The 24,407-nt window shown below is 39.6% G+C and overlaps 2 protein-coding genes across 3 annotated transcripts in view; one reads left to right on the top strand and one right to left on the bottom strand.

The window, feature by feature from the left end:
* Window positions 1-17,905, bottom strand: part of unc119b (unc-119 homolog b (C. elegans)) — a 39,079-nt gene extending 21,174 nt beyond the window's left edge. The window contains exon 1 of one of the 2 annotated variants that reach the window (XR_007927031.1): window positions 17,482-17,905. Coding sequence is in view for 1 of the 2 variants with exons in the window: in XM_051876620.1 (XP_051732580.1) it covers window positions 17,482-17,779 (298 nt within the window). In the remaining variant the exon portion in view is untranslated. The remainder of the gene's footprint in view (window positions 1-17,481) is intronic. The other variant, XM_051876620.1, reaches the window with a different exon arrangement.
* Window positions 17,906-18,030: 125 nt separating this feature from the next.
* Window positions 18,031-24,082, top strand: cryba1b (crystallin, beta A1b). The gene is made up of 6 exons (XM_051876626.1): window positions 18,031-20,918; window positions 21,746-21,818; window positions 21,999-22,117; window positions 22,209-22,350; window positions 22,940-23,082; window positions 23,293-24,082. Exons 2-6 carry the CDS (start codon window positions 21,774-21,776, stop codon window positions 23,438-23,440), a joined length of 597 nt encoding a protein of 198 aa, XP_051732586.1. The 5' UTR covers window positions 18,031-20,918; window positions 21,746-21,773; the 3' UTR covers window positions 23,441-24,082.
* Window positions 24,083-24,407: the final 325 nt, after the last annotated feature.

Consider the following 24,407-nt stretch of genomic DNA (forward strand, 5'->3'; position numbering starts at 1 on the left):
CAGAAGTTTTTACAAGAGTGCAGCTTCGTGTACCTCGCATTGTAATTGACAGCTTAAGTGATTATAATGGCAGCGATCTTTGCTCGCTCTCTGTAGGATATATAATATACAATTTTCATATATGGCGATTCAGTGCTCTGTTGCATAAAAACCCTTGTGTGATTGGACTTCACAAAGCGGTTGCTATTTAATGACATATCTCATAACCGATCGATGTACAAAGTGTGAAATCATATGCAAACACAAAAGGCATTATTGACTTGAAACTTGGTTCAACACACCTTGCAAGTATAAATGAGATTTGATAGCATAGTTGCATATTTCAAATGTACATGAATCTTGAGGGGTGTTACAACTGCAGTAGATGATCTACATTCATTCAGAGACATTTGTAATACCTGACTCATGTTAAACCTATTAAATAATCTGTGCAGTGAATGACAGCGATAGTAATGAGGATTATCACTGCAATGTAATTCCTCAGTATCCACTACATAACCAACACCTTTAAGAGCAACACAAATTAATTTAACATCGACTGCTGTTCACTGACCACAAATGACGCTTTGTACAAAATCAACTCTCCACTCCATCGCTCCATCTGGCTATTCATCTATGCCAGATTTTTGTCTGAGAGAGATACAGAGAGTGATGGAGTCTGCGTGAGTGTGGATAGAAATGTGTGTAGCAGTACATTAATAAGAGGTGGCCTGTAATCCGCTCTCGGGCACGTCGCCCAGATCAGTGAGGTAATGCACAGAGTAGCAGGTGTGTGTCTATGAGTCGGGAATGAGCCGGTGTCACACTAACATGTCTCACGGTGGGCGGCAGAGACAGAGTGTGCCGGAAGGGTTCTACTCAGCAGCTCTTGTTAGATACATGAATATAGCCAACATTTTGTCAGAGCCATGGTCTAGAAGTTCCAACATTGAGCTGTGGTGCTTATGCAAGCAATGATAGTTTAAATCACGTGCAACAGTGAATCCAACATGCAACATGCATTCCAGTTGTGAGGAACAAAAGATTCTAAATTCCAAAAACAAAATGGAAAAAACAAAAAAACAAATGCTGCTTGCTTAAAGAACTTTGTACTGCATGGATTGTGAAGATTTAAACTGGTGGCCCTTATAGCACAAGTATGGAGATACAGAGATGTGTATGAAACATGACTGATTAAAATGAGAACATCAGTACTTTTCTGACCTTTAGGCACAACATAACCAACCGTTTAAAACATGCTGTGGATATGTTCATTACCATACTAGCCCAACCACAATAATAACCACCAGATGTTTGCTATATTAAAGCACTCATAAACCGAAAAACGGCTTGCTAACCGTATCATCAGCAAAATAAACAACCACAAGGTCTGAAAACACTAAGTGAACAGTCATTCAAGTAATCGATATCACTAATACAAACATGTTATCCCAATTTGCACTGTGTATTTCTAACAAATGAAATTTTTAAATATGTTCAGAGCAGGTAAATGAACATTAGAACTAGATGCTTCATCGTAAGTGCAAAACAACCCTTAACTAGCAATCACTACCTGACCTTTGAAAAGAATATAGATCTACATCACTGATTCTCAACTGGTAGATCGTGACCCTAAAATAGGTCACAGGTCTGTTCTGACAGGGTCAGCTGAGAACCAATAATCTAGAACAGTGTTTCCCAACCGGGGTGCCATCTGGTGAGAGCAGGGGTGCACTGTAAAAAAAAAAAATAATTTTTTTTTTTTTTTTTTTTTTTCCCCAAATTACTTCAAGTATTTTGCTTAAAAAAAGCATTTTATAAAATACCATCAATCTCTGATGTCTTTAATAACACATAAAGCCGCACACATAAAGCCGACTTTCAAACAGCTCATAAGTCATAAGTATTGTCAATATGTCCATCTTGCCAAGTATTCACATTAAACACAATCGGTTATGTCATAAATGAACAGTTTAGAAAGAAAACGCATATGCAACAGTATATTGGATCCGTGCATCAGGTCTTAAAGTGACAGCAGCCTAATAAACATGCTGCTGTCCGTGTTTTAATGTTAATAAAACAACAGAAGACAAAGAGAAAATCACTTACTGCTCTTGACTGAAGAACTTGTTACTTCTGTATTTATCTGTATTTAATTTTTACAATGAAGATTATGCAAGGTTATTTTACATTTAATTACTTCAGTTCTGTAGTATTACCTACCTGAATAGCCCCCTACTACTGTTAAACCTACCTGAAAAACTTAAAGCAATTTATTTCATTTGTATCTTTATTCTATGGTATTTATTTGTGCTATAGTTAGTAATTTGTTTGTTTGTTCGTTCATTTTATTAATCACTGTTTACTTTTTTTTATTCAATTCAAAGTTTGAAATCAAGCTATTTTGAACAAAATTATCCCATTGTAAAAACACAAATACATTGAGTGAGCAAACATTTAGGTCAGATAGTTGTAATGTTAATTGAGCATTATATATATATATATATATATATATATATATATATATATATATATATGTGTGTGTGTGTGTGTGTGTGTATATATATATATATACAGGTTTTTGTGATTTATGAGGACACAAATTTGTATAATGACATGGGTATTACACTGGTATTACGACGTAAACATGAAATATGAGGACATTATCAGTCCTCATTTAAAATTGCTTTAGAAACATACTAAACAATGTTTTATTAAAAATGTAAAAAAGCAGAATGTTTTCTGTGATGGGTAGGTTTAGTGTAGGGGGATAGTATGTAAACTTTGTACAGTATAAAAACCATTAGGCCTATGGAATGTCCTCACTTTGATAGCAAAACAAACCTGTGTGTGTGTGTGTGTGTGTGTGTGTGTGTGTGTGTGTGTGTGTGTGTGTGTGTGTGTGTGTGTGTGTGTGTGTGTGTGTGTGTGTGTGTGTGTGTAAGCCTAAATTAAAATCTGTCAACATATAAAGCGATTTCTTCAGAAGAAATTATTGATTGCCTAGACTTTCAATGGATGGACAAAAAAAAAAAAAAAAAATGAGATATTAAAAATATCTACACGACAGTATACACGGTTGTTCTTCCACGTGGTATCAAATATTGATACTTTAAGGTATTGTATAGAAGTTAGAAATACTGATCTACATGACATTCAGTAGCCGCTCTGAAAGCGACCAGAATATTTGTAATTTTGAAAGCATAAGTGATCTTTTGCATAGTCTTGCAACACTTGTTTGCACATGCACACGAACAGGATGTAAAAACCTCAAAAGGTACTTGATGTTCTTATCACAAAAACACACATGCACTCTGTAGGGTGAGAGAACATGATAGAGGTCACAATTACACATGTCCAGTAGATTTAGGCTCAGCTTTGGAAACGCTCAGCCAAGAAACTCGCTTCATGGCCAGCACAGACATGACCGCCATGCCTTTGGCTGTTTTAACGTGACCCTGGATCATTCTGCATTAGCATCAAGTAGTGCCGGGGTGAAAGAATAGGCCGCTGTGTGCACACCATGGAAACAACACCAACAACCTACTGGCATGACAGAAGAGTTTTAAGTGCTCAACAAGAATAGAAAACATGAGTCAACTAAAAAAGGGCAACAGGAAGTCACAGAATGTACGTCAGGCAGTGGAGACTCTCTCTTTCTCTGTGTGCACATGTCCTTAAGCATCACCACTCAAAACTGAACAAATCTGTCTCATTAAATAACTGTTCTCTGATATATGTAAATGGGAAGTAAGATTGGTTTCACCAGTTAGTTTCTGCACAACTGTACTGCTTTATAAAAACTGGTTGAATCATCTTCTGTCGTCTAAGGGATGAAAAATTTTTGGCCAATTTTGCCAAAAAGAAAATTAAGTTACAAATTATAGGCAGATACTAAAAATTACAGGCAAAAAAACATAGATATCTGTATATATGCGTATCTGCATTGTTATAGAGAGAAACCTCACAGCTCGAGCTAGAACACAGATTTTCTTACTCTTTCACTGTATATTAATAAAATTAAATATCCATGTATAGAATTTCATCTAAATATGATAAGGCAGTCCAGAGTATACAATTTTAGTTGTTCTTGTATTTTTCATAAATTTAGAATACATTTTACTAAGTCAATAGGCATGTCAATTTACACAAATTCCCATGATCGATCATCATTTAAATTAACGATCAATTAATCAATTAATCGTTAGCTTTAATACTGTAATATGCGTCTATTGCAGTAGCCAACAGCATGACAGGGCGTGCAAATGCTGCTCAAAATGCCATGTTCCTCACCAAATGAATGAGAAGGGTTTTTAGTCTTAATAAAAGGCTAGTTGGATTGTGAAATGAGTTGATGTGATTGATCATTTAATTAAATAATTTAATAATCAAATATAAGAACGCGCTGAAACCCAAAAAATTCACAATGATTTAATACAATAGTGCTCTCATTATAATGACAGATAGTTATTAGTCGTGGATTGCTGTTTGAGCTATATGCGATGAAGCTGAAGATGATCACCGACGACCGACTGGTTGGTCCAGTTATGCCGTCCCATCGCAAAGTCACATGTCTTTTTTGATGCGCATCAAGAAATTTATTCATTAAGCGTTTCCATCGTAGTTTATGCGCATATTTTCGTATCGCATACAGAATTTATCCGATTTATCAATGTATTTGTATGGACATTTTTTTAATTTATGCGCATCTTAGCATTTCCATCCAGCATTTTTTTTTTTTAATGCAATATCCCAAAATGCGGATGGAAACAGCTAATGACACTCAAAACTGTCCTACCAAGCGTATCTTGGTTCTGTTAAACATAGCAAAAACAATGTTACTCAGATATGAAGCAGAAACAACGCAACCTTTGCGTCCCTTTTCAGGAAATCCCACTCAGGTCTCTCCAACGCTGGAAAGCTTTCCTAATATTAACGTGGCTCCTAAAGCTCTTGCCTGATCATAACCCTTCTTTTTTCAGTGATTTTGCTCTGAACTTTTTTCTTTTGTAATGTCTCTCATCTATCTCTCTGTCACAAGTGAGGCTCCCACACTTCCTCCCCCGCACCACCGGAGGGAGCCGTCACCGGAATATTGAACTTACTTTCCCATAGGCCCTCATTCCTGGGACTGATTGCGCACACACTTGCACCACATCACACTCACACTATTTAAACAGCACACACACACACACTGCGAAGTCTTGATTTGCCCCGGTGATAATTTCTGAGCGTTTTCTGTGGATTGTTATACTGTTGCCATCTGGACTGTTTACCCCTTTGTGATTCTCTGCTGCCTGCCCTGATCTTTGCCTGTTTACTGGACTGTGTTTGCTTGCCGCCTGCCCTGATCTTTGCCCGTATCCTGATTGTCTGCCGCCTGCCTCGACCATTGCCTGTCCCTGTTTACGTCTCTGCCTTTGCCCTTGCCGTGTTAATACTATTCTTAATAAAAGCTGCAAATGGATCTCCATTCTGTCGACCCATCATTACAGAAGACTTCACCGAACAGCGATCCAGCAGCCATCATGCAGTTCACCACCGAGCTGTCTGCCCAGGCCAACCAGCTCACGGTTCATCAACATCATTTGAACCGATTAACTTCTCTTACCGAGGAGCTGGTCAAGACCCTACAGAGCCTTCGGTTCAGTCCCGCCGAAGCCGCCGCTTCACCGCCCTCTGGTCCCGCCAGTCAGGCCTTCACTTCTGCCCCTGTAGTGAACCCGCGACTCGCCTTCCCAGAGAAGTTTGACGGCAATCCAGCCAAATGTAAGGGATTTCTGCTTCAATGCTCACTCTTTGTCAACCAACAGCCCTCCCTGTATCCCACCGATTCTAGTCGGATTTCTTTCGTTTGCTCTCTGCTGATTGGAAGAGCACTGGACTGGGCCACGGCAGTATGGAGAGAGAACGGCACCGTGTTTCCCACCTTCTCTTCATTTCTTCAGCGATTCAAAGAGGTTTTCGAACACCCAGCAGGAGGTAAAAGTGCAGGAGATCAATTGCTATCGCTGGACCCAGGACAAAACCACCGCTGCCGAGTATGCACTGACATTTCGCACTCTAGCTGCTCAAACTAGCTGGGTCGATGACACACTGAAGTTGCTGTTCCGCAAAGGATTATCCCTGGAATTCCAAGCCGAGCTAGCCTGCCGCGACGAGGGAAGAACTCTCAACGAATTCATCGAGCTGGCCATCCAAATTGACAATTTGATTCGCTCTCGATGGCCTGTTCGATCACCAGCTCTCCAAACCCTCACTAACCCCACGTCTGAACCCATGCAGCTCGGCTATACCCCGCTCAATCCTGAAAACAACTCCACCTGTGTCTGTACTGCGGTCAAGCTGGTCACGTCAAAGTCAACTGCCCCATTCAGCCAAGTCTGTCTAATCTGAAAGCGGTGAGTCCCAAGTTATCCACCAGTTATTCAGTCAACAGTCTCAGAATACCAGTACAACTGACAATTAATGGCCATCGCATATCCACTCATGCTCTATTAGACTCTGGGGCAGAGAGCAATTTCATTTCGGATACATTCATCAAAGAACATGACATCACTTTAACTTCTTGCGAGTCTCAATTGACAGTGGAAGCGCTAGATGGTCGGCCCATAGGAGAGGGGAGAGTGGCACACATCACCGCTGAAATTGTCATGAAGTAGGAGTGTTACATCATGAGCACATCAGATTCTATGTCATTCATTCACCTAACAACCCAATCATCCTTGGTCTCCCGTGGCTCAGGAGCCATAACCCACACATTTCCTGGAAAGAGGGCAGATTATTCAGTGGGATCCAGCCTGTCATGAACGTTGTCTGAAACAAGTCACTCCATTACCAGTTCAATCTGTATCTGTCCATGAAACCAGTTCCGACGAGCCCAACATCCCTGTTGAGTATGCTGATCTAGCGATCCCACCGAATTACCTCCACATCGATCCAGTGACTGTGCTATAGACTTGCTGCCAGGTACCACGCCCCCTAAGGGCAGAATATTCCCTTTATCCCAGCCTGAGTCAGCGGCTATGAAAAAGTACATCAAGGAGGAACTAACCAAAGGATTTATTCGACCCTCTACGTCACCAGCCGCATCAGGTTTCTTCTTCGTCAAAGAGAAGGACAGCAGTCTCAGACCCTGCATCGACTACCGGGGACTTAACAACATAACGGTGAAGTTCTGTTACCATCTGCCCTTAGTTCCCGCAGCTCTGGAACAGTAACGTCAAGCCAAATACTTCACCAAGCTGGATCTCCGCTGTGCTTATAACTTGATACGCATCAGAGAGGGGGACGAATGGAAGACTGACTTTTCCACAGCCACTGGCCACTACGAGACCCTCGTAATGCCATTCGGGCTATCCAACAGTCCTTCTGTGTTCCAGTCGTTCATTAAATGACGTCTTCCGGGACATGCTCAATCGCTGGGTCATAGTCTACATAGACGACATCCTCATCTATTCTAACACATTCGAAGAACACATCCAACAAGTCCGAGCCATACTTAAACGCCTAATTCAACACCAACTCTACGCCAAAGCCGAGAAATGTTAGTTTCACCGCACATCCACGTCTTTTCTGGGGTATGTAATCAGTCACGAAGGAGTGGCTATGGACGACAGCAAAGTAAGGGCAGTGTTAGAATGGCCACAGCCGCAAACACTGAAAGAACTACAACGATTTCTGGGGTTTGCTAATTTCTACAGGTGGTTTATCAAGAACTTCAGTGGCATTGCGGCTCCGCTAACTTCCATGACCAAACGAAAGTCCACACATCTCACCTAGTCCAGTGAGGCTATACACGCTTTTCAAGAACTAAAAGAACATTTCACCTCCGCTCCCATTCTCCATCATCCAGATCCTGAGCTCCCCTTCATCGTGGAGGTAGATGCATCCAACACAGGCATCGGGGCTATACTATCCCAACGTCAAGGAAACCCAGCCAAAATGTTTCCATGTGCATTCTTCTCGAGAAAGCTATCAGCAGCAGAGCGAAATTATGATGTAGGCAACAGGGAGCTACTGGCAATGAAGGCAGCTTTAGAGGAGTGGCGGCACTGGTTGGAGGGAGCACAACACCCATTCACCATTCTCACAGATCACAAAAACCTTGAATACCTCCGTTCAGCCAAACGATTAAACCCCAGACAAGCCAGGTGGGCAATGTTCTTCACCAGATTTCCGTCACATACTGACCAGGCTCAAAGAACACCAAAGCCGACGCGTTGTATCGACAAGTGGAGGAGGAGGAGAGAACAGATAGAGGAAAACATCCTTTCCGACAAGCTTCTGGTTGCTCCTGTACAATGGGACGTCATGACCGAAATCACTCAGCACAATGAACAGAATGCACCACCACCAGAATGCCCACCAGACCGCACGTTTGTGCCAGCAGCTCTCCGCAACAAACTAGTGCATCAAGTTCATGCCCTTCCCAGCTCTGGTCACCCTGGTATCACAGCCACATTCCATTTACTACAAAATCGCTTCTGGTGGGACACCATGTTAGCAGAGACCACTCAGTTCATCAATAACTGCACAGCCTGTCAAACGTCGAAGCCATCTCGCCAATTGCCCTCCAGTCTGTTACAGCCACTGCCCATTCCTCAACGTCCCTGGTCCCATATAGCAATTGACTTCGTCTCTGATCTCCCTATGTCCCGCTGCCATACCACCATCCTCACAGTTATTGACCGGTTCTCGAAAGCCTGCCGACACATTCCACTACCCAAGCTACCCACCACTTTTGAAACAGCTGAAATCCTCTGCAACTACGTGTTCCGTTTCTACGGCCTGCCTGAGGACATTGTGTCGGACAGAGGACCACAGTTCACATCCCGGGTATGGGCAGCCTTCTTTAAACAGTTGAACATCAATGTCAGTCTCACATCAGGATACCACCCCGAATCCAATGGCCAAACAGAGCGCATGAATCAAGAGCTCACAAGATTCCTACGCACCTACTGCCAACAAAACCAAGCTGACTGGAGTCGTTATTTAATGTGGGCAGAGTACGCACAAAATTCACTACAGAAAGCTGCCACCGGCTTAACGCCTTTCAAGTGTGTGCTAGGCTAACAACCACCCCTCTGGTCCGGTGAACCATCCAACTTACCATCTGTGACAGAATGGCTTCAGCGGAGTGAGGAGACCTGGAACCTCGCCCACCATCACTTGCAGCGTGCTGTGAGAAGGCAGGAGGAACAGGCCAATCGTCATCGTCGTCCCGGTCCAGAGCACACCGTGGGTCAATGGGTATGGCTGTCTACCAGGGATCTTCGCCTCCGACTTCCATGCAGAAAACTCAGTCCCAGGTTTGTAGGGCCTTTCCAAATTATAAAGCAAATCACACCCGTGTCATTTCGATTAGACTTACCTGCTAACTACCGTGTTTCTCCTACTTTCCATGTTTCGTTGCTGAAACCCTCTGGTGGTCCGAGGGGAGAGTCGGAGGGAGTTGAGGCCCGCAACCCCCCACCCATGCTGATCGAAGGCGAGGAGGCTTATCAAGTTCGAGACTAGCTACTCAATTCCAGGCGCCGGGGTGGGAGACTTCAGTACTTAGTCGATGGGAGGGGTATGGCCCGGAGGAGCGATCCTGGGTCAATACGGATGATATCCTGGACCTCTCACTCATAGAAGAGTTTCACAGGACGCACCCGAAGAGACCGGCCCCTCGACCACGTGGTAGACCCCGGCGTCGTCCGCCTCCTCGCTTCTGGAGCCGCTCGGGGGGGGGGGGGCTCTGTCACAAGTGAGGCTCCCGCACTTCCTCCCCCGCACCACCGGAGGGAGCCGTCACCGGAATATTGAACTTACTTTCATTCGGACTAAGTTTCCCATAGGCTCTCATTCCTGGGACTGATTGCGCACACACCTGCACCACACCACACTCACACTATTTAAACAGCACACACACACTGCGAAGTCTTGATTTGCCCGGTGATCATTTCTGAGCGTTTTCTGTGGATTGTTATACTGTTGCCGTCTGGACTGTTTACCTCTTTGTGATTCTCTGCTGCCTGCCCTGATCTTTGCCTGTTTACTGGACTGTGTTTGCTTGCCGCCTGCCCTGATCTTTGCCTGTATCCTGATTCTGATTGTCTGCCGCCTGCCTCGACCATTGCCTGTCCCTGTTTACGTCTCTGCCTTTGCCCTTGCCGTGTTAATACTATTCTTAACAAAAGCTGCAAATGGATCTCCATTCTGTCGACCCATCATTACACTCTCTTTCTACAGTGTCTTTAAATCTCCCTCTTGCTCACTCTCTCTCTCATGGCATGTTAACTGAAAACACAAATAGACATTGAATTTGATAATTTGTTTAGCCTGCCAAGCTAACATCATCCATGTCCTATACAGTTCAGATGCTTAATCATATCAAAACATTGAAGTTTGTCTGATAAAACGTATAGTATAATAATACCATATATACTATTCAAAACTGGATAACGCACAGTTGTCAAAAGGAACACATTTATCATCCTCCTCCTCCTCAGCATCTCTGATCAGGAATTACAAACAGCTATGCCTTGAGGTCCAAAGGGGATTGGATTCTGCAGGGGGATTGAATCTTTCACTACACCAGGCCATACTAAGGACACTGGGTTGCAAAGGAGTGGTGTACATTTTTAGCGCATTAAGCTTGGCAGATTAGCCATCTGGAATTTAGAGATGCAGATATAGACACAGGAAATGACAATAAGAGCAGACAGTGGAGAGAACCAAAGGGACAAGGGATGCGACCAAATGCCACCTGTTTATTTAAAGTCAAAACTAACAAAAACTGCCAACATGGTTGGGTTGGAAATAAGTCCTAAATTTGTGTGATTACTAGTCACATGGCATTATTTTTTTATTAAAACAAGCTGGCTGCAGAACTGAGTTTTTAACATTTAAAAATAAAAATCCCAATTAAACTAAAATAGCAGCTTTTCTTCCATTTTTTTTTTGGGATGACAGACAGAAACAGACTTTTGAAAAATAAAAATAAAAAGTAGAAGTATAGGCCGATTGTAAAAAAAGGGACGGGGTTTCAGTGGACAAAATAATTAGAGAAGTCCAGGATACAACACCAGAGAAAAGTCTGTTGTTTCACCAGAATATTGAGTTATGACATTGATTGAAAATTACGAGGTCAAAACAATTTTATTTTGAAAAATGTAACATTCACAATAAGATAAATAACATGCATTTAGAAAATATTTTCATTTCATGCCATCAAACAATAGAACAACTTTACTACTACTCTTAAATTTCTCTTAATTTCATGAGGTAAACAAAATTCATATTGTAAAGTAACAGTTCTGTAATAGTGGCTAAGACTGGGAGTTGAGGTAATGTTTCTCGAGTATCTAAATTTATGTATAGCAGTGCTTTCATTTTTGTTGCACAAGACAAAGTTATGTCTGAATAAATGGCAATAGAATCTCACTGGATTAACACTGAAGCTGGGTCACATTTAGAATTAGGAAAAAAATTGGCAAGGGAACTGAAAATATACATAAGCTGTCAAATCCAACCTAGAGTTAAGTGAGACGTAAACAGTGCAGAAACTGCTGAAAGAATATGATAAGACATCCAGTGAGATCAAACATGCTGAAGTGTTGTGCGCACTGAATGCAGTCTTAAAGAATGACAATGTAGTTGATGAATTTAGGAAGAGTAATGAGCTTTTTCTGGATTTGCTGGTCTGCTATAGTACAGCCTTCTATAAATTACTTTCTGATAATTGTGTGCATAGAGCTGGAACAGGAACAAGATATTACATTTAAATTAGAAATGAATAATGGAGAGGACAAGGATTTTGTCCATGTACTACAACACTGAGTCCCTTCAAGTAGAATGTATATTCATTTGCAATAAGTTTTCATCAGATGTGGATAGTAAATAATGTACTTTTGAGTTCACAATAACCAAGAACACCTTCTTAAAGATGATTAACATCTAACACTGATTGAGTGAAATAGCTACACGATATAGATACTGTGCATGTTTAAAACAAAGTACAAGGGAGAGAAGCGAAAAGAATCAAGATATTACAGCCTAATGAAGTGTGTGTTTGCTAATGCAATTTAGTGATTTTCAAGAATCTGAAGAGCTCTGTGATTGATTGATTGATTGATTGAATAAAAGAATAGTATACAGGTGCACCAATCACCTATATACTAATTATAAAATGTGTTTTTCTCCAAAACAGGTTGGCCACAGTTATTGGCACCCCTAGAATTTTTTATGAGTAAAATATCTTTGAAGTATATTCCCATTCATATTTACATTTTTTAGCACACCAGGGTGATTAGGAGCATGAAATTGTACAAATGTGTAAACACAAAGGCCAAATTCCCTTAATCATTCATCACAATGAGAAAAAGCAAAGAATATAGTTCTGATGTGCAGCAAAAGATTGTTGAGCTTCACAAAATAGAAGGTGTCTGTAAGAAAATAGCTAAAGCATTGAAAATCCCCATTTCCACCATCAGGGCAATAATTAAGAAGTTCCAATCAACTAAAGATGTTACAAATCTGCCTAGAAGAGGACCTGTGTCTATATCGTCCTAATGCACGGCGAGGAGAAGAGTTTGAGTGGCCAAAGACTCTCCAAGGATCACAGCTGGAGAATTGCAGAAATTAGTTGAGTCTTGAGCCTCAGAAAGCAAAAATTATCAAACAGCACCTACATCACCAAAACTTGTTTGGGAGGGTTTCAAGAAAAATCCTCCTCGCTCATCCAAAAACAATCTCCAGCATATTCCTTTGTCAGACAATGACTGGAACTTCAAAAGGGACCAGCTTCTATGGTCAGATGAAACTAAAATAAATAAATAAATAAAATAAAAAAAAGAGCTTTTTGGCAGCACACCTACCAGATGGGTTTGGTGCACACAGGGATAAAAAGTAACCCATGCCCACTGTTAAATATGCTGCTGGATCTTTAATGTTGTGGGCCTATTTTTCCACTGGAGGTCTTGGACATCTTGTTCAGATACATGGCATCATGGATTCTATCAAATACCAACAGATTAAAAAAAAAAAAATCAAAACCTGACTGCTTCTGCTAGAAATCCAATAATGGGCCGTGGTTGGATCTTCCATCAGGACAATGATCCAAAACAAACATCAAAATCAACAAAAGAATGTGTCACTAATCTCTTGTCAGTTGTTCTCCAAACTCATCAGGCATTATAGAAGAAGACTCAGTTGTTATCTTAGCAAAAGGAGGTTGCAAAAAGTACTGAATAAAAGGGTGCCAAAAATTTATTGACTCTTTATGAAACATTTATTTCATAAAGAGATTTTCCCTACATTTTCAATTCTTTTACTTCAATGAAAGGTTAGATTTGTGTGATTTTTTTTTTTTTTTTTTTTTTTTTTTTTTTTTTAAATAAAAGATCAAAAGGATTAACAATGCAGATTTATTTTTACAAGCTTCTTTGGTCATATTTACCAAGGGTGCCAATAATTCTGAGCACAACTGTAGATCTATTTGCACCTCAGTGTATCTAGTACATTAGAAAACAGTATGCAATAATAACATATTCAATGTATATAATCATATTGATTAAAATCATAAATGGATGCTGCATTATTGGTACATTACTTGTCCCTATCCCTAACAAGACCTCCCCTACACCTGCCCTTAACCCTACCAGTTAAACACTTTATTCCCACTTTTAAATACCCGTTAGGCACTTTATTTCCACTTTTCGAATATTTTATATATTTTTATTTAAAATCAATGCCTCTTGGAGCCGATATGCGATTTATAAAGAGAGAGTGGGCTCGACATGTCTGGGATTTGTCTTTAGTACTTAGAGACTGCAGTATGTGGATCATTGTCGTTCAGACGGAATATATGAATATTATATCGGCCTTGAGACAAATAGGTCAGGGGTATTTTCTCGCCAAGAGCCATGATTAATTTGTTTAGTTAAAGGACGGACTTCTGAAATACTGCCTAAATTAGTCAAATTATGAATTAAGTTACCCAGTTTTTAATAAAGCATAATTTGGGACTAATTACCATGAGAACTTGATTTCAACAAGTTGAAATATGAGTCTGGCTAACAACAGAACAGGAAGTGAAATACACATCCTCATTTGGTGGGCTGCTATTTGATGTGTCCTTCACCTATTGGTTAAGGTTACAACGAGGTTAATTGGACAAGCAAAGCTAACTGCTAAAAAAGTTCACAGAATACTCGCTTTTAATGGCCTAAAAGCAAGTAACAAAGTTCCTTTGTTTGGATTTCAGGCATGATACCGACATGTTGTAAATTTAAGACCATCATGCTCAGGAAAGACATTTACAAAAATTAAAAAACAGTGAGCTCATCTAACATCCTCTAACCTTCATGTACTTCCTTTTCCTGGTGCTGACTGTAGAAAAAGTCATTTTCATGTGTCAAATCCTCTGCAGTGACAGGAAATGTTGCTCAATACAAGGCATTTTGGAGATGACATAATCCCTAGACAAAAGCATCATTAAATGCAAATGGATAGAAGGCCAAACAGGCAGTTAAACATACAATAGGTGGTGGAATGATCAAGTTTGAACCTGATGAATTTGGACCAGCTAGGAACTAAACTTTAGGACAATGTTTTGAGATCAAGCTATATTGCTATATTGTAAACACTATAACATCATACATGCAAATAAATATATTTTGATCATTTTGACTTATATTACTTTTATATTAGATCTGTGCCTCTGAAAACATTTCTACATATCACTACATGTACTGTAGGTAACTGCTTCTCTTAAGCTTCAGGTCTCCAAGAAACTCACAATTAATGAGGTGATGATAAAGGGCTCCTGCCCCACCTTCAAACTGCGGACACTGTTTCCATGGTAAGAATCTCAACATATGCCTCAACAATTACTAAGCAAGCGATGCATTTATCTGAAGGTGCTAATAGTGGGCAGTTTGAGTGCCAACACGTTTTCCCACACTCTGTCACTTGCTCTCAGAAGTTATGGCATGTTAACGGCTCAGCAATAGATTAGATTAATATTAATTAATATTAATATAATATAAATAATTAATATAACATTGATATAAGTAATTTTAATATAATTTTTCATACAAATCTAAAAAAAAAAAAAAAAAAAAAAAAAAAATGTCTTTCGAGCATGAGTGAATAACAACAAAAAGAGAATAGTGGAACCATTTTGAGTGTTGACAGATCAAAAGGAGGAGGACAAGATTTTTGCGCACTAAAATTCCAGTAATCAGAGCTGAGGTTTGAATCACTTGATGAGTCAGAGCAAACTATCGAAAGAAAAATATGTCTTATGTACTGTGAGAAAAAAAACACAGGTTTGTTGCTTTGAGTGGGCAGCATTTCTCAGATGTTCAGAGATGCCCAACAGGACAGCTTATGAAGTCAAATACTGCAAACAGGTGAAATTATGTAACTGCTTTGAGCAAATAAACATGCTGTTTGAGTGGACTACAAACAAACATGATCTGCACATGTACCACATTTGTAGGGCACATTACAAACTTTCCACACAGCAAAAGCAATACCCTGCTTATTTACATGTGTCACTGCCATAAATTTCCAGCAAGAGTTCACAAATGTTTTTTTTTTTTTTTTTTTTATGAATTTTTATTATTGTTGTCAAATAAATAAATAAAATTAATAAATTATTAATAGCTGTTATGAGATCACGCAATTACTGTAAATTAAATACCTGATAATAAATTTTACGTAAAAAAACAGGTGTAATTATTTTATAAATACATTTCTTTGATGCATAAAAATGCGCAACTAATCGTATTGACAAACTGATTAATCACATCTGACAAAAAAGTTTGTAAATACATGTGTGTTTGTGTATATATATATATATATATATATATATATATATATACACACACACACATTTTTACAAACTTTTATGTTGAATGCAATTAATCTATTTGACAGCACTAGTAACTAAAAAATTGACAGCAAGTAAAATCTTAATTTTGTTAAAAATACTTGATTTTTTTTTTTTTAATTATTCAAAGTAATTATAAATATTTAGCATCTGGTCATTATCAGTTGTTTTATATCATCTTCATTTGAACTGGAAGAATAAATTCTTATTAAAACAGAAAATATCTTTCCTAAACAAATTATAAAAGCCTACTTTGAACCATCCAGAGAGGTTGGTTGACAAGCATGTTCATAGCTGAGTCAGGTCCTTCATACATAGGGAAATAATGATACTTTGCAAAACAGAGAAAAATGGCTGCCAAGGGAAGGCTACATTCTTGGGAACTGTAAGTATATTAGTGAATTGGTGAGGAAATGGAAGTAGCCTACAATTAATTTAACAAACACTGTGTACATAAATAAATGGGAAACAGAAAGGTCGAGACTGAATGAGGCAGAGGTGACACATGAACGGCCGGAAGTTAATTTTGCAGCTGCAAGTTTAAACCAATCCAGTCCAGAGGTGGGGCTCTTGAAAGTATGTATTCTATTTACATGTACTTTACATGGACTATGGTACACATTTGTTGTTTTCAAATAACTTCATAACCGAAAAAAGTTACAAGTGTGCAACAAATAGACGCTAGCCAATGGCAACTAACGCTTTCTGTTCTGTTTTGTCATTTTCCCGCAGATACTGTACTTATGGATTTATTGTAATTTGTACCTATATTATAAACATGAACACAAAAACAACTTTTGAGCATGATTTAAAGAGTCTTTTAAAATACTTCACTGTTAGATAACCAACAGTCAAGAAGTGCTAAAAGACAAGAGGAAGAGCCTCAACAGATGGAGATCTGAAAATTTCAGAAATCCTTTACAAGTCTTGAATTCACAGACTGGTTAGAATTGAACATGATTAATTAATTACTTCAGAATGCAAACTTTTTTAGGAGCTATTTCTAAGCTGTTATGATTACATGCAGCCTCTTCATGAAGAGTTCATGGGACGTGGATGTTGTATAAGCCATTGCATGGGTCTTTAAAAACAGTAATGGAGGGCTTATTGGCCACCTGTTACCTAATCATGCTTAGAACTGCAAGGCTGTACAGTCTGAGGAGGTTAATTATAGTTGATCCTTGGGAAACTACACTGCCCATGCCATTTATTTCTTTCAATTTCCAAAGTCATTAGTTGGTAAGTTCAATTTCAGCAGCATTACTAGTAACCCTTGTAAGGTCCTCTAGATTGAGCTACACTGATGCACTGTAGCCTAATGCAATATTTTGACACTGATATATATGTTGGTGGTTTCTATAAAACCTACTGCTTGCCTCAATCTGTTTCTTTATTCTGTTATTTAATCAATGTTTCTTATTAAAGAAACCCAGTGATCCACAATTGCTACAATATGGCGTATACAGCATAGTGAAGTGTTCATAAACAAGATGATCTGTGATTACACAGTCTACTGAAGCCTGCGTTGATACAAAGCTTAACCTATTCAATGGCTTCGCGACAATGTACGATGATTGACGAAATATTCCGAGTGTGTTCCTATCCACTCGATCACTTACTTTCAGTGATCTTCTGCAATCCCAGCACATCCTCCGGGGTGATCGTTTTGTTCGCGAGCAATTCCTCTTCTGTGGTTACGGGGACTCCGACGTCTGTCGTGTTGCAGCCCTTCTTGACTTTCATGGCCTCGGTTAAATTAGGGTTCGAGTTCTCTTTGCTGCCGCGGATGCTGTGGCGGTTATTGCCGTTGCCGGTGTCTCCGCTGCTGCTGCTGCAACTACCGGGATTAACGCCGCCAGACTTCTTAGAGCTTGATGGGTCCTGGCTGTTGCCTGTGCTGGTACAAGAATAGCTCATTATCCGTTCCTCCTCCTCCACCCCCTGCTCCCCCGGTCTAGCAAAGACACAAAACAGTCACCCTCCCACACCCGAAGGGCTGAGCAGGTCGCCCGCTTAGAGGTATTTAAATCCTCCTGTTCTCCGCTCACCCTGAATCTCTCTCGCGCTCTAGCTGAGGGACGTACTACTGCACGTGGGAGGGGGTCGCCTGCCGTTCAGTGGCGCACGGCGACAACAGATAATCTTAATTTGACTGATATAAAAGACTGTTTTGAGTGCATAAAATTGTATTCCTGAGGAAATTATGTTGGATAAAATCAGTCGTCGAGCCTGGACTGAATTGGTCATTTTATCACACCGTGTGCGCTGGATAGCTGTTATGTATCTCCCTGTTTGTTGTGTGGTACGGCCCAAGTTGATTCGGGAATTGTGTGAACGTGCATTAATTCAACTCAGATAATCAAATCAGAACGAATCAAATAAATAAAACCCCAGAAAATGTGAGAGATTGTAAAGCGAATATTATTAATTATATTATTTTAAAAGAAAAATAAAACTTTAACGCGATTAGTGAATATGAAATTTGTTAATTTTTAATCTAAATTTAACTTCTATTAAGTCGACATTGACATGTTTACAATTAATGTAAAGCGGTCAGCAGCGGTTAAAAAAATATTCAACACTAAACAAAGGTTTCGGGGTTTTGCAGTGATGCCACTGAAGAACCATTGTGGGACTGTGGGTTCTTTAAAGAACCTTTCAAGGATTTTTTTTCTTAAAAGAACCGCTTTTTCCTCTTAGTGCAAAGAACATTTTAAAAATCAGAAGAATTTTTTTACCATTATAAAGAACCTTTTGTGCAGTGGGATGGCTCATGGATGCTAAAGGTTCTTCATGGAACCACAGATAATAAACAACTTTTATTTTTAAAAGTGAACATCGTTGAAGATAATTATCACAGTCCACAAGAGGACGCCACAAGACAGTACAACAAAAATGGCCTAACCCTTCAAACTGTGACTCACAAATGGTTAAACTACTTTAAAAGCAACATTTCATTTATACCAGCGAATATACCAGACACTGACTTCTCATCAAACATCATGAAGAAAAAAAAATGTAAGCAATTTAGCAAATAACACAACAACAAGTGCTTGTAATTTCATGTTTTTTGGTTGGCTTAAAAAGGTTTCACCAATTTATATAATGTCCTCTGTATTAAATGTGTGCCTGTCATCTTTGAATACTTTTTAAAGAACTCCCTTTTAAGCAATATAGTTGTGATTGTATAGTAGCCTATTAAATTACAGCTATTATTGTTGTGCTATACAAAACTAAGACAAACAAAACTTTAAAACTTAAAAGACAGAAAGAAAAACAAAGACATTAATAAATTTCATCAGTAGCTTATGTTACAATAATGGCGAATGATATATACTAATATGAGCAAAGGAGTAGGCTATATGTTACACACTCATTTCATTTCCCAGGCCTGCTGAGCTGGCTCATCTCTTTGTCGTGTGGCTGCCCTCATCAGCAGAAATCCATACACACACAAACACACACACACACACACACACACACACACACATGCACATGCAGACATTTTTACACACAACCAGAACTACGTTTGACACACACACACACACACTCTCTCACATAAGCTTAACAGATACACACATCATACACATTCGACACACACACCTCCACTCTGGACACTTTTGTGGGCTAAACAATGTGCTGACTGCAGTCTGTGTACAGCCATTGTTTTGCAAAGAGACCTGAGTTTGAGGTTGCGAGTTTAGCATAACACTGTAAAAATGACTTTTAAAGTTGTAAATAAAACAGATATTTATTGGAGAAAATACAAAGAAATACAATATCAGTTTCTTTACTTCAAAATTAGTTTAATTTAATGTTACTTTAAGTTTCATTGTAATTATTTGTGAAAAGTACTAGAAATTTCTGAATGAAAATAGTTTCAAATTAAATCCTACATCACCTTATTTCAGTCATTTCACAATGAATGCTGAAGATTTTCAATTCATTTCAAATGTCAAAGTTTACATATTCATCTATCAATGTAAGTGTAGTCCACTGGTTCATAAAAACCCATGAATTGTTCTTCTTCCTCCTTCTTTTCATATATTTTGCAAAGCAACGCAATAGTTTTTAGACATTTAAATATAAAAACTCTTAAATATAACAGTTCTTTATTGGCAGAAGAAGCTTTAACATCCACAGAATCTTTCCATTGCACAAAAGGTTTTTAATAGTGGAAAAAAAGGTTCTACAGGTTATTAAAATGTTCTTCACAATTAAAGGGTGCCATCCCAGCGACAGCTTTCATACCATTATTTTCCTGAGCGTGTTGTGAAAAAAAAAAAAAAAAAAAACCTTTTGAAACCTTAATTTTTAAGAGCGTAATGGTGTATTTTGTCTATCTTTAAAGTCAGGCAGTATCTGCTTCATCGCTTTGGAAAAAACTAATTCATTTTAGCACTCGCATTGCCAGGGTTTGCCATTTATGGGACAGAAACTCATCCGTGTTACTCATTGCATTACTCAGACATTGCCTCCATAATTTGTCCAAACCCCAGAAAACATGTAAACAGCGGCTTGAGGTTTGCTCTCAGATGAGCTGGAGACTAAAAACTGGAAATATATAAATGGCCATCACAAAATTCAAACCTTGCATGTTGTAAAAACCACATATGGAAAGTAAAAACTTTCCTAAATATTGTCTTTAATGCAAATTTGAAGGGCCTGAAAGGAAAATCTCAAATTATAGCATATAACCTTTTAGGTAATTCACATAAATGTGACCTAAAATCAGATATTAGCATGCATTGCTTCCTCAAACAGTGTAAAAGTGAAGTGACCATCATCAGGTATAGCGTAACATGAGAGTTGGCCATACAGCTGCCACACATCTCCATTGGTGGAGATCACTTCATTGTGAAAAGTGTGCGGAGGAAAGAAAGGACTACAGCTCAGGACAGAAACAAAAGGCATCCAAAGCAAAGTGCTGACCACAGCCGGGGTCTGTGAATCAGGGAGCCCCATTGAAGCAGTGTCTGTATAAATAGCCCCACAGATGCCTGAGCAGGAGACCGCGTGGTGGATTCCCCTCAACGCACACAGCTCATTCTATTGGGTAAGTCTGGTAAACCCTGTATCTCTGCCAACTTCAAACCAGATAGTGATTAAACAAGCTTGGAACACCATAGTGAGCATTAATTATGCAGAATGACTAATCAGTGATCCACTGATACAATCAGACAAGCTTATTATAATTATGATATGGGAGATATTTATGAGATGTTTCAACAAGGGATTTGAACAAGATGTTTTCATTAGCAGACCTGGCGTCCATTAGACAGTAATATAAGCCACTCGGTTTAATTGATCCAACATGTTCAGGCTTGTCTAGCATAGAATAGGTACTTTACATGTCATTATATATAACAAGCACTTGAACTCTTTTTTCACAGTAGAACAAGTTGGCCGTGTGTCCACCAAAGCGTTTTTAGCAAGCTGAACGAACTTGCTCTGACCGGCACTTCTTTTGGATGAACAGATGTGCTCGTTGTTGTCATTTATTATTGTGGTACAAGCAGAATGTGACCGTTATTTGTCCCGCCCCTCCTCCACTGTGACTGGACGGCTGGGTGAAAAGTGACAGTGATGAGCGCTGCGTTTTACCCAAAGTTGAACATTTTTCAACTCTCGGCGTCCGGAAAAAACGCCAAGCGTGCCGCTTAGCGTAAAATAGATGCTCAGCGCCTCGTCACGCTACTGGCGTTTTTAAACAAACGACGCTCTCATTGAAAACAACTGAAAAAAAAAAAAAAAAAACCTTTGGTGGAACATTAGAAATGCACAAAAAAATCTTGTTTATCATGCAGCCTATAGAATTTTTGTGGGTACATGTTTAGCAGTGTTGTTACTCTTCTGACATGATGTCTGATTCCTTGCATGCAGGTCAGTCAGCGCTGATATATCTGAAACAATGGCTCTGACAAACCCTATGTCAATGCCCATGGGACCATGGAAGGTAGGCCTACAGTTATTTTATTTTAAATACCATTTTTATTTAAAATAACTGATTTATGACATTTAAAATGACATTTAAGTAAAATGAAATTTGGGGCAATGTTTCTAAACTAAAGGAGTATCTAATTAATGATGTTCAACATGTCTAACTAAAGATACTGTTTCTTTCTTTCTTTCCCAGATTACCGTTTATGACCAGGAGCATTTCCAGGGCAGGCGTTGCGAATTCACCGCTTGCTGCCAGAATATCATGGAGTATGGAATGGAGACTGTCCGCTCTCTGAAGGTGGAGTGTGGCGCGTGAGTAAAAGCGAACATCTTTGATTACCAAAGTAAATTGCTCTTCCTCTCTCCACCCCCTTCTCCTAAATGCTTCTTCTTATGACTCTAGCTGGGTAGGTTTTGAGCACTCTACCTTCAATGGCCAGCAGTTCATCTTGGAGAAGGGAGATTACCCTTGCTGGGAGGCCTGGAGTGGAAGCAATGCCTATCGCATTGAGAGGCTGATGTCCTTCCGCCCCATCTGTTCTGCTGTGAGTGAGACCATCTGCACCAGAGACACGAAATACACCCACCAATAGACTTTCTGATCATCACTATTTCTGAACACATTTATATTTGTTTGTCATAGTTTGTGTAAATACATGGCATTAAAAAAGCAGGGCAGAACCTGATTTCACCAAGTGATCAACATTTTTGTTGATCCTGAAACAACATTCCAATCAACCAATCAGATTTGAGGGACAGTTTCTGTCAAGTTTAGGCTTGCAACCAGGGTTAGGTGATTCTACAGCAGTGTTATTCACCAATCATTTCCTTCTTATTTTAGGGATAGGTTATGGGTAGGGTTCGTTTTAGGGGTAGGGATATGGTTATGATTAAATTTTCAGACAGGAATGTTGTTCCAATCTTTAGTGTTAGTTAGGGTTAGGGTTTAAATTGCACTGCAGTAAATTCCATTTCCATTTGCAATTTCATTCATTCCAATTCAACATCCTGTGAGACGTGGCCAGTTTAATTCTAATTCCATGAACTGAAAGTGAACCTATTTCGTCAAATCTGAACTTTGCTCACCAGTGCGTTCAGCCAGTTGTATGTCTTTCATTCTTAATTCTGAAACAGATGCACAGCGATTCCCGTATGATGCTTTTCGAGTGTGAGAACATGAGTGGAAGGCAGTGGGAGGTGTGCGGTGACTACCCCTCCCTGCAGGCTATGGGATGGTGCAACAACGAGATCGGCTCCATCCAAGTCATGAGTGGCGCGTAAGTATGATTGCTCAAATGGATTTGTGTTGTCTGATCAAATTTTGTCCAAAAACAGAGGCTAGCATTCTGGCTTTCTGTTCTTATGTTGCTTTTGATCTGTATCTGAAAAAGGAGCAAGAGTGCTTCAGTTCAGGCTGGCGTCACTGCATTCGTCAACGTTTGAGGCCTCCATGGTAACATGCTGCCTCTGTGTTCCAATTTCTCTAGCTTTGTATGCTACCAGTATCCTGGTTACCGTGGTTACCAGTACATTATGGAGTGCGACTGCCATGGAGGCGAGTACAGGCACTACAGGGAGTACGGTTGCCATGCTCAGACCCCTCAGATCCAGTCTATCCGTAGGATCCAGCATTGAGAGGAACCAGCCGTGTCCTTCCTCCCTTCCCTCCCCTTCCTCCTTCTGAGCCCTTCAATCCTCCACTTCCTCCATCCCTCCGTTCCCAGCCATGCAAGACGGTTTGTTGACCAGGACGGCAGGCTGATATACTGGTGCTACACCAATGTAACAAGTCCACAGCACTTTTTGTACCCACTACACAAGGAAAGAAAGACAAACTATTGACGGCAGGAACGATGAGAAAAAACCCCGCAGAAGAAAAAGCCCTGTATGATTCCAGCCGAACGGACGTGGTGCGGTGAGAAGCCGGGAGCGTCGCTCTACTTTCGTCATGACTTGATCATTATGACCGTAGCCATTGCAGTTTTCATGGTCAACATCTGTACGATATTTGATGAATAAAGAACATGAGCATAAAATCTAAGGAAACAAAAAAACAGAATACTTGATATCAGCTGACTGTGGTGTGTGGATCTTTCCTGACCATAAGTGTACATTAGGACAAACATTCAACTCTCACATCAGTCATTTTCAGATGAGCATAAAGCGAGAAGGTGTAATGAATTGTCTAAAATTAAAATTTGAAATGAAAAGATATAATGTGTCAGAATTTACATTAAAACATTACGAGGACAGCCTTTTGTTCTATCTATATCAACATAGCAAGACCTCAATTCAATTATGTGTATTAGTATTTTTGTTTAAAAATTGTAATCCACTAAACTACCTTTCAGATGCTGCTTTATCAACAAAACAAAACGACTGTGAGTGAAGTGGACAGGTGATAATGTGGAACATTATAAATGTAACAAACACAACAAAAATAGGAATGGTAAAGAGTTTTTATTTTCTGCTTCTTCAAGCATCCACCAATATCAACTCCAAGTGATATTGAAGAAAAATATGTCTAAATTACAGTTGCATTAGGGTGGGGGGGGGGGGGGGGGTTCAATCTGGAGACCCTCAGTGACCACAAGAGGGAACT

The sequence above is a fragment of the Ctenopharyngodon idella genome, chromosome 21 (assembly GCF_019924925.1).
Source record: "Ctenopharyngodon idella isolate HZGC_01 chromosome 21, HZGC01, whole genome shotgun sequence".
Taxonomy (NCBI): domain Eukaryota; kingdom Metazoa; phylum Chordata; class Actinopteri; order Cypriniformes; family Xenocyprididae; genus Ctenopharyngodon; species Ctenopharyngodon idella.

Excerpts from the sequence above, each read along its gene's own strand:
- cryba1b (XM_051876626.1), top strand. The coding sequence starts at position 21,774 with ATGGCTCTGACAAACCCTATGTCAATGCCCATGGGACCATGGAAG. Across the intron at positions 22,351-22,939 it reads TCCGCCCCATCTGTTCTGCT|ATGCACAGCGATTCCCGTAT; the intron begins GTGAGTGAGACC and ends ATTCTGAAACAG. Across the intron at positions 23,083-23,292 it reads ATCCAAGTCATGAGTGGCGC|CTTTGTATGCTACCAGTATC; the intron begins GTAAGTATGATT and ends CAATTTCTCTAG.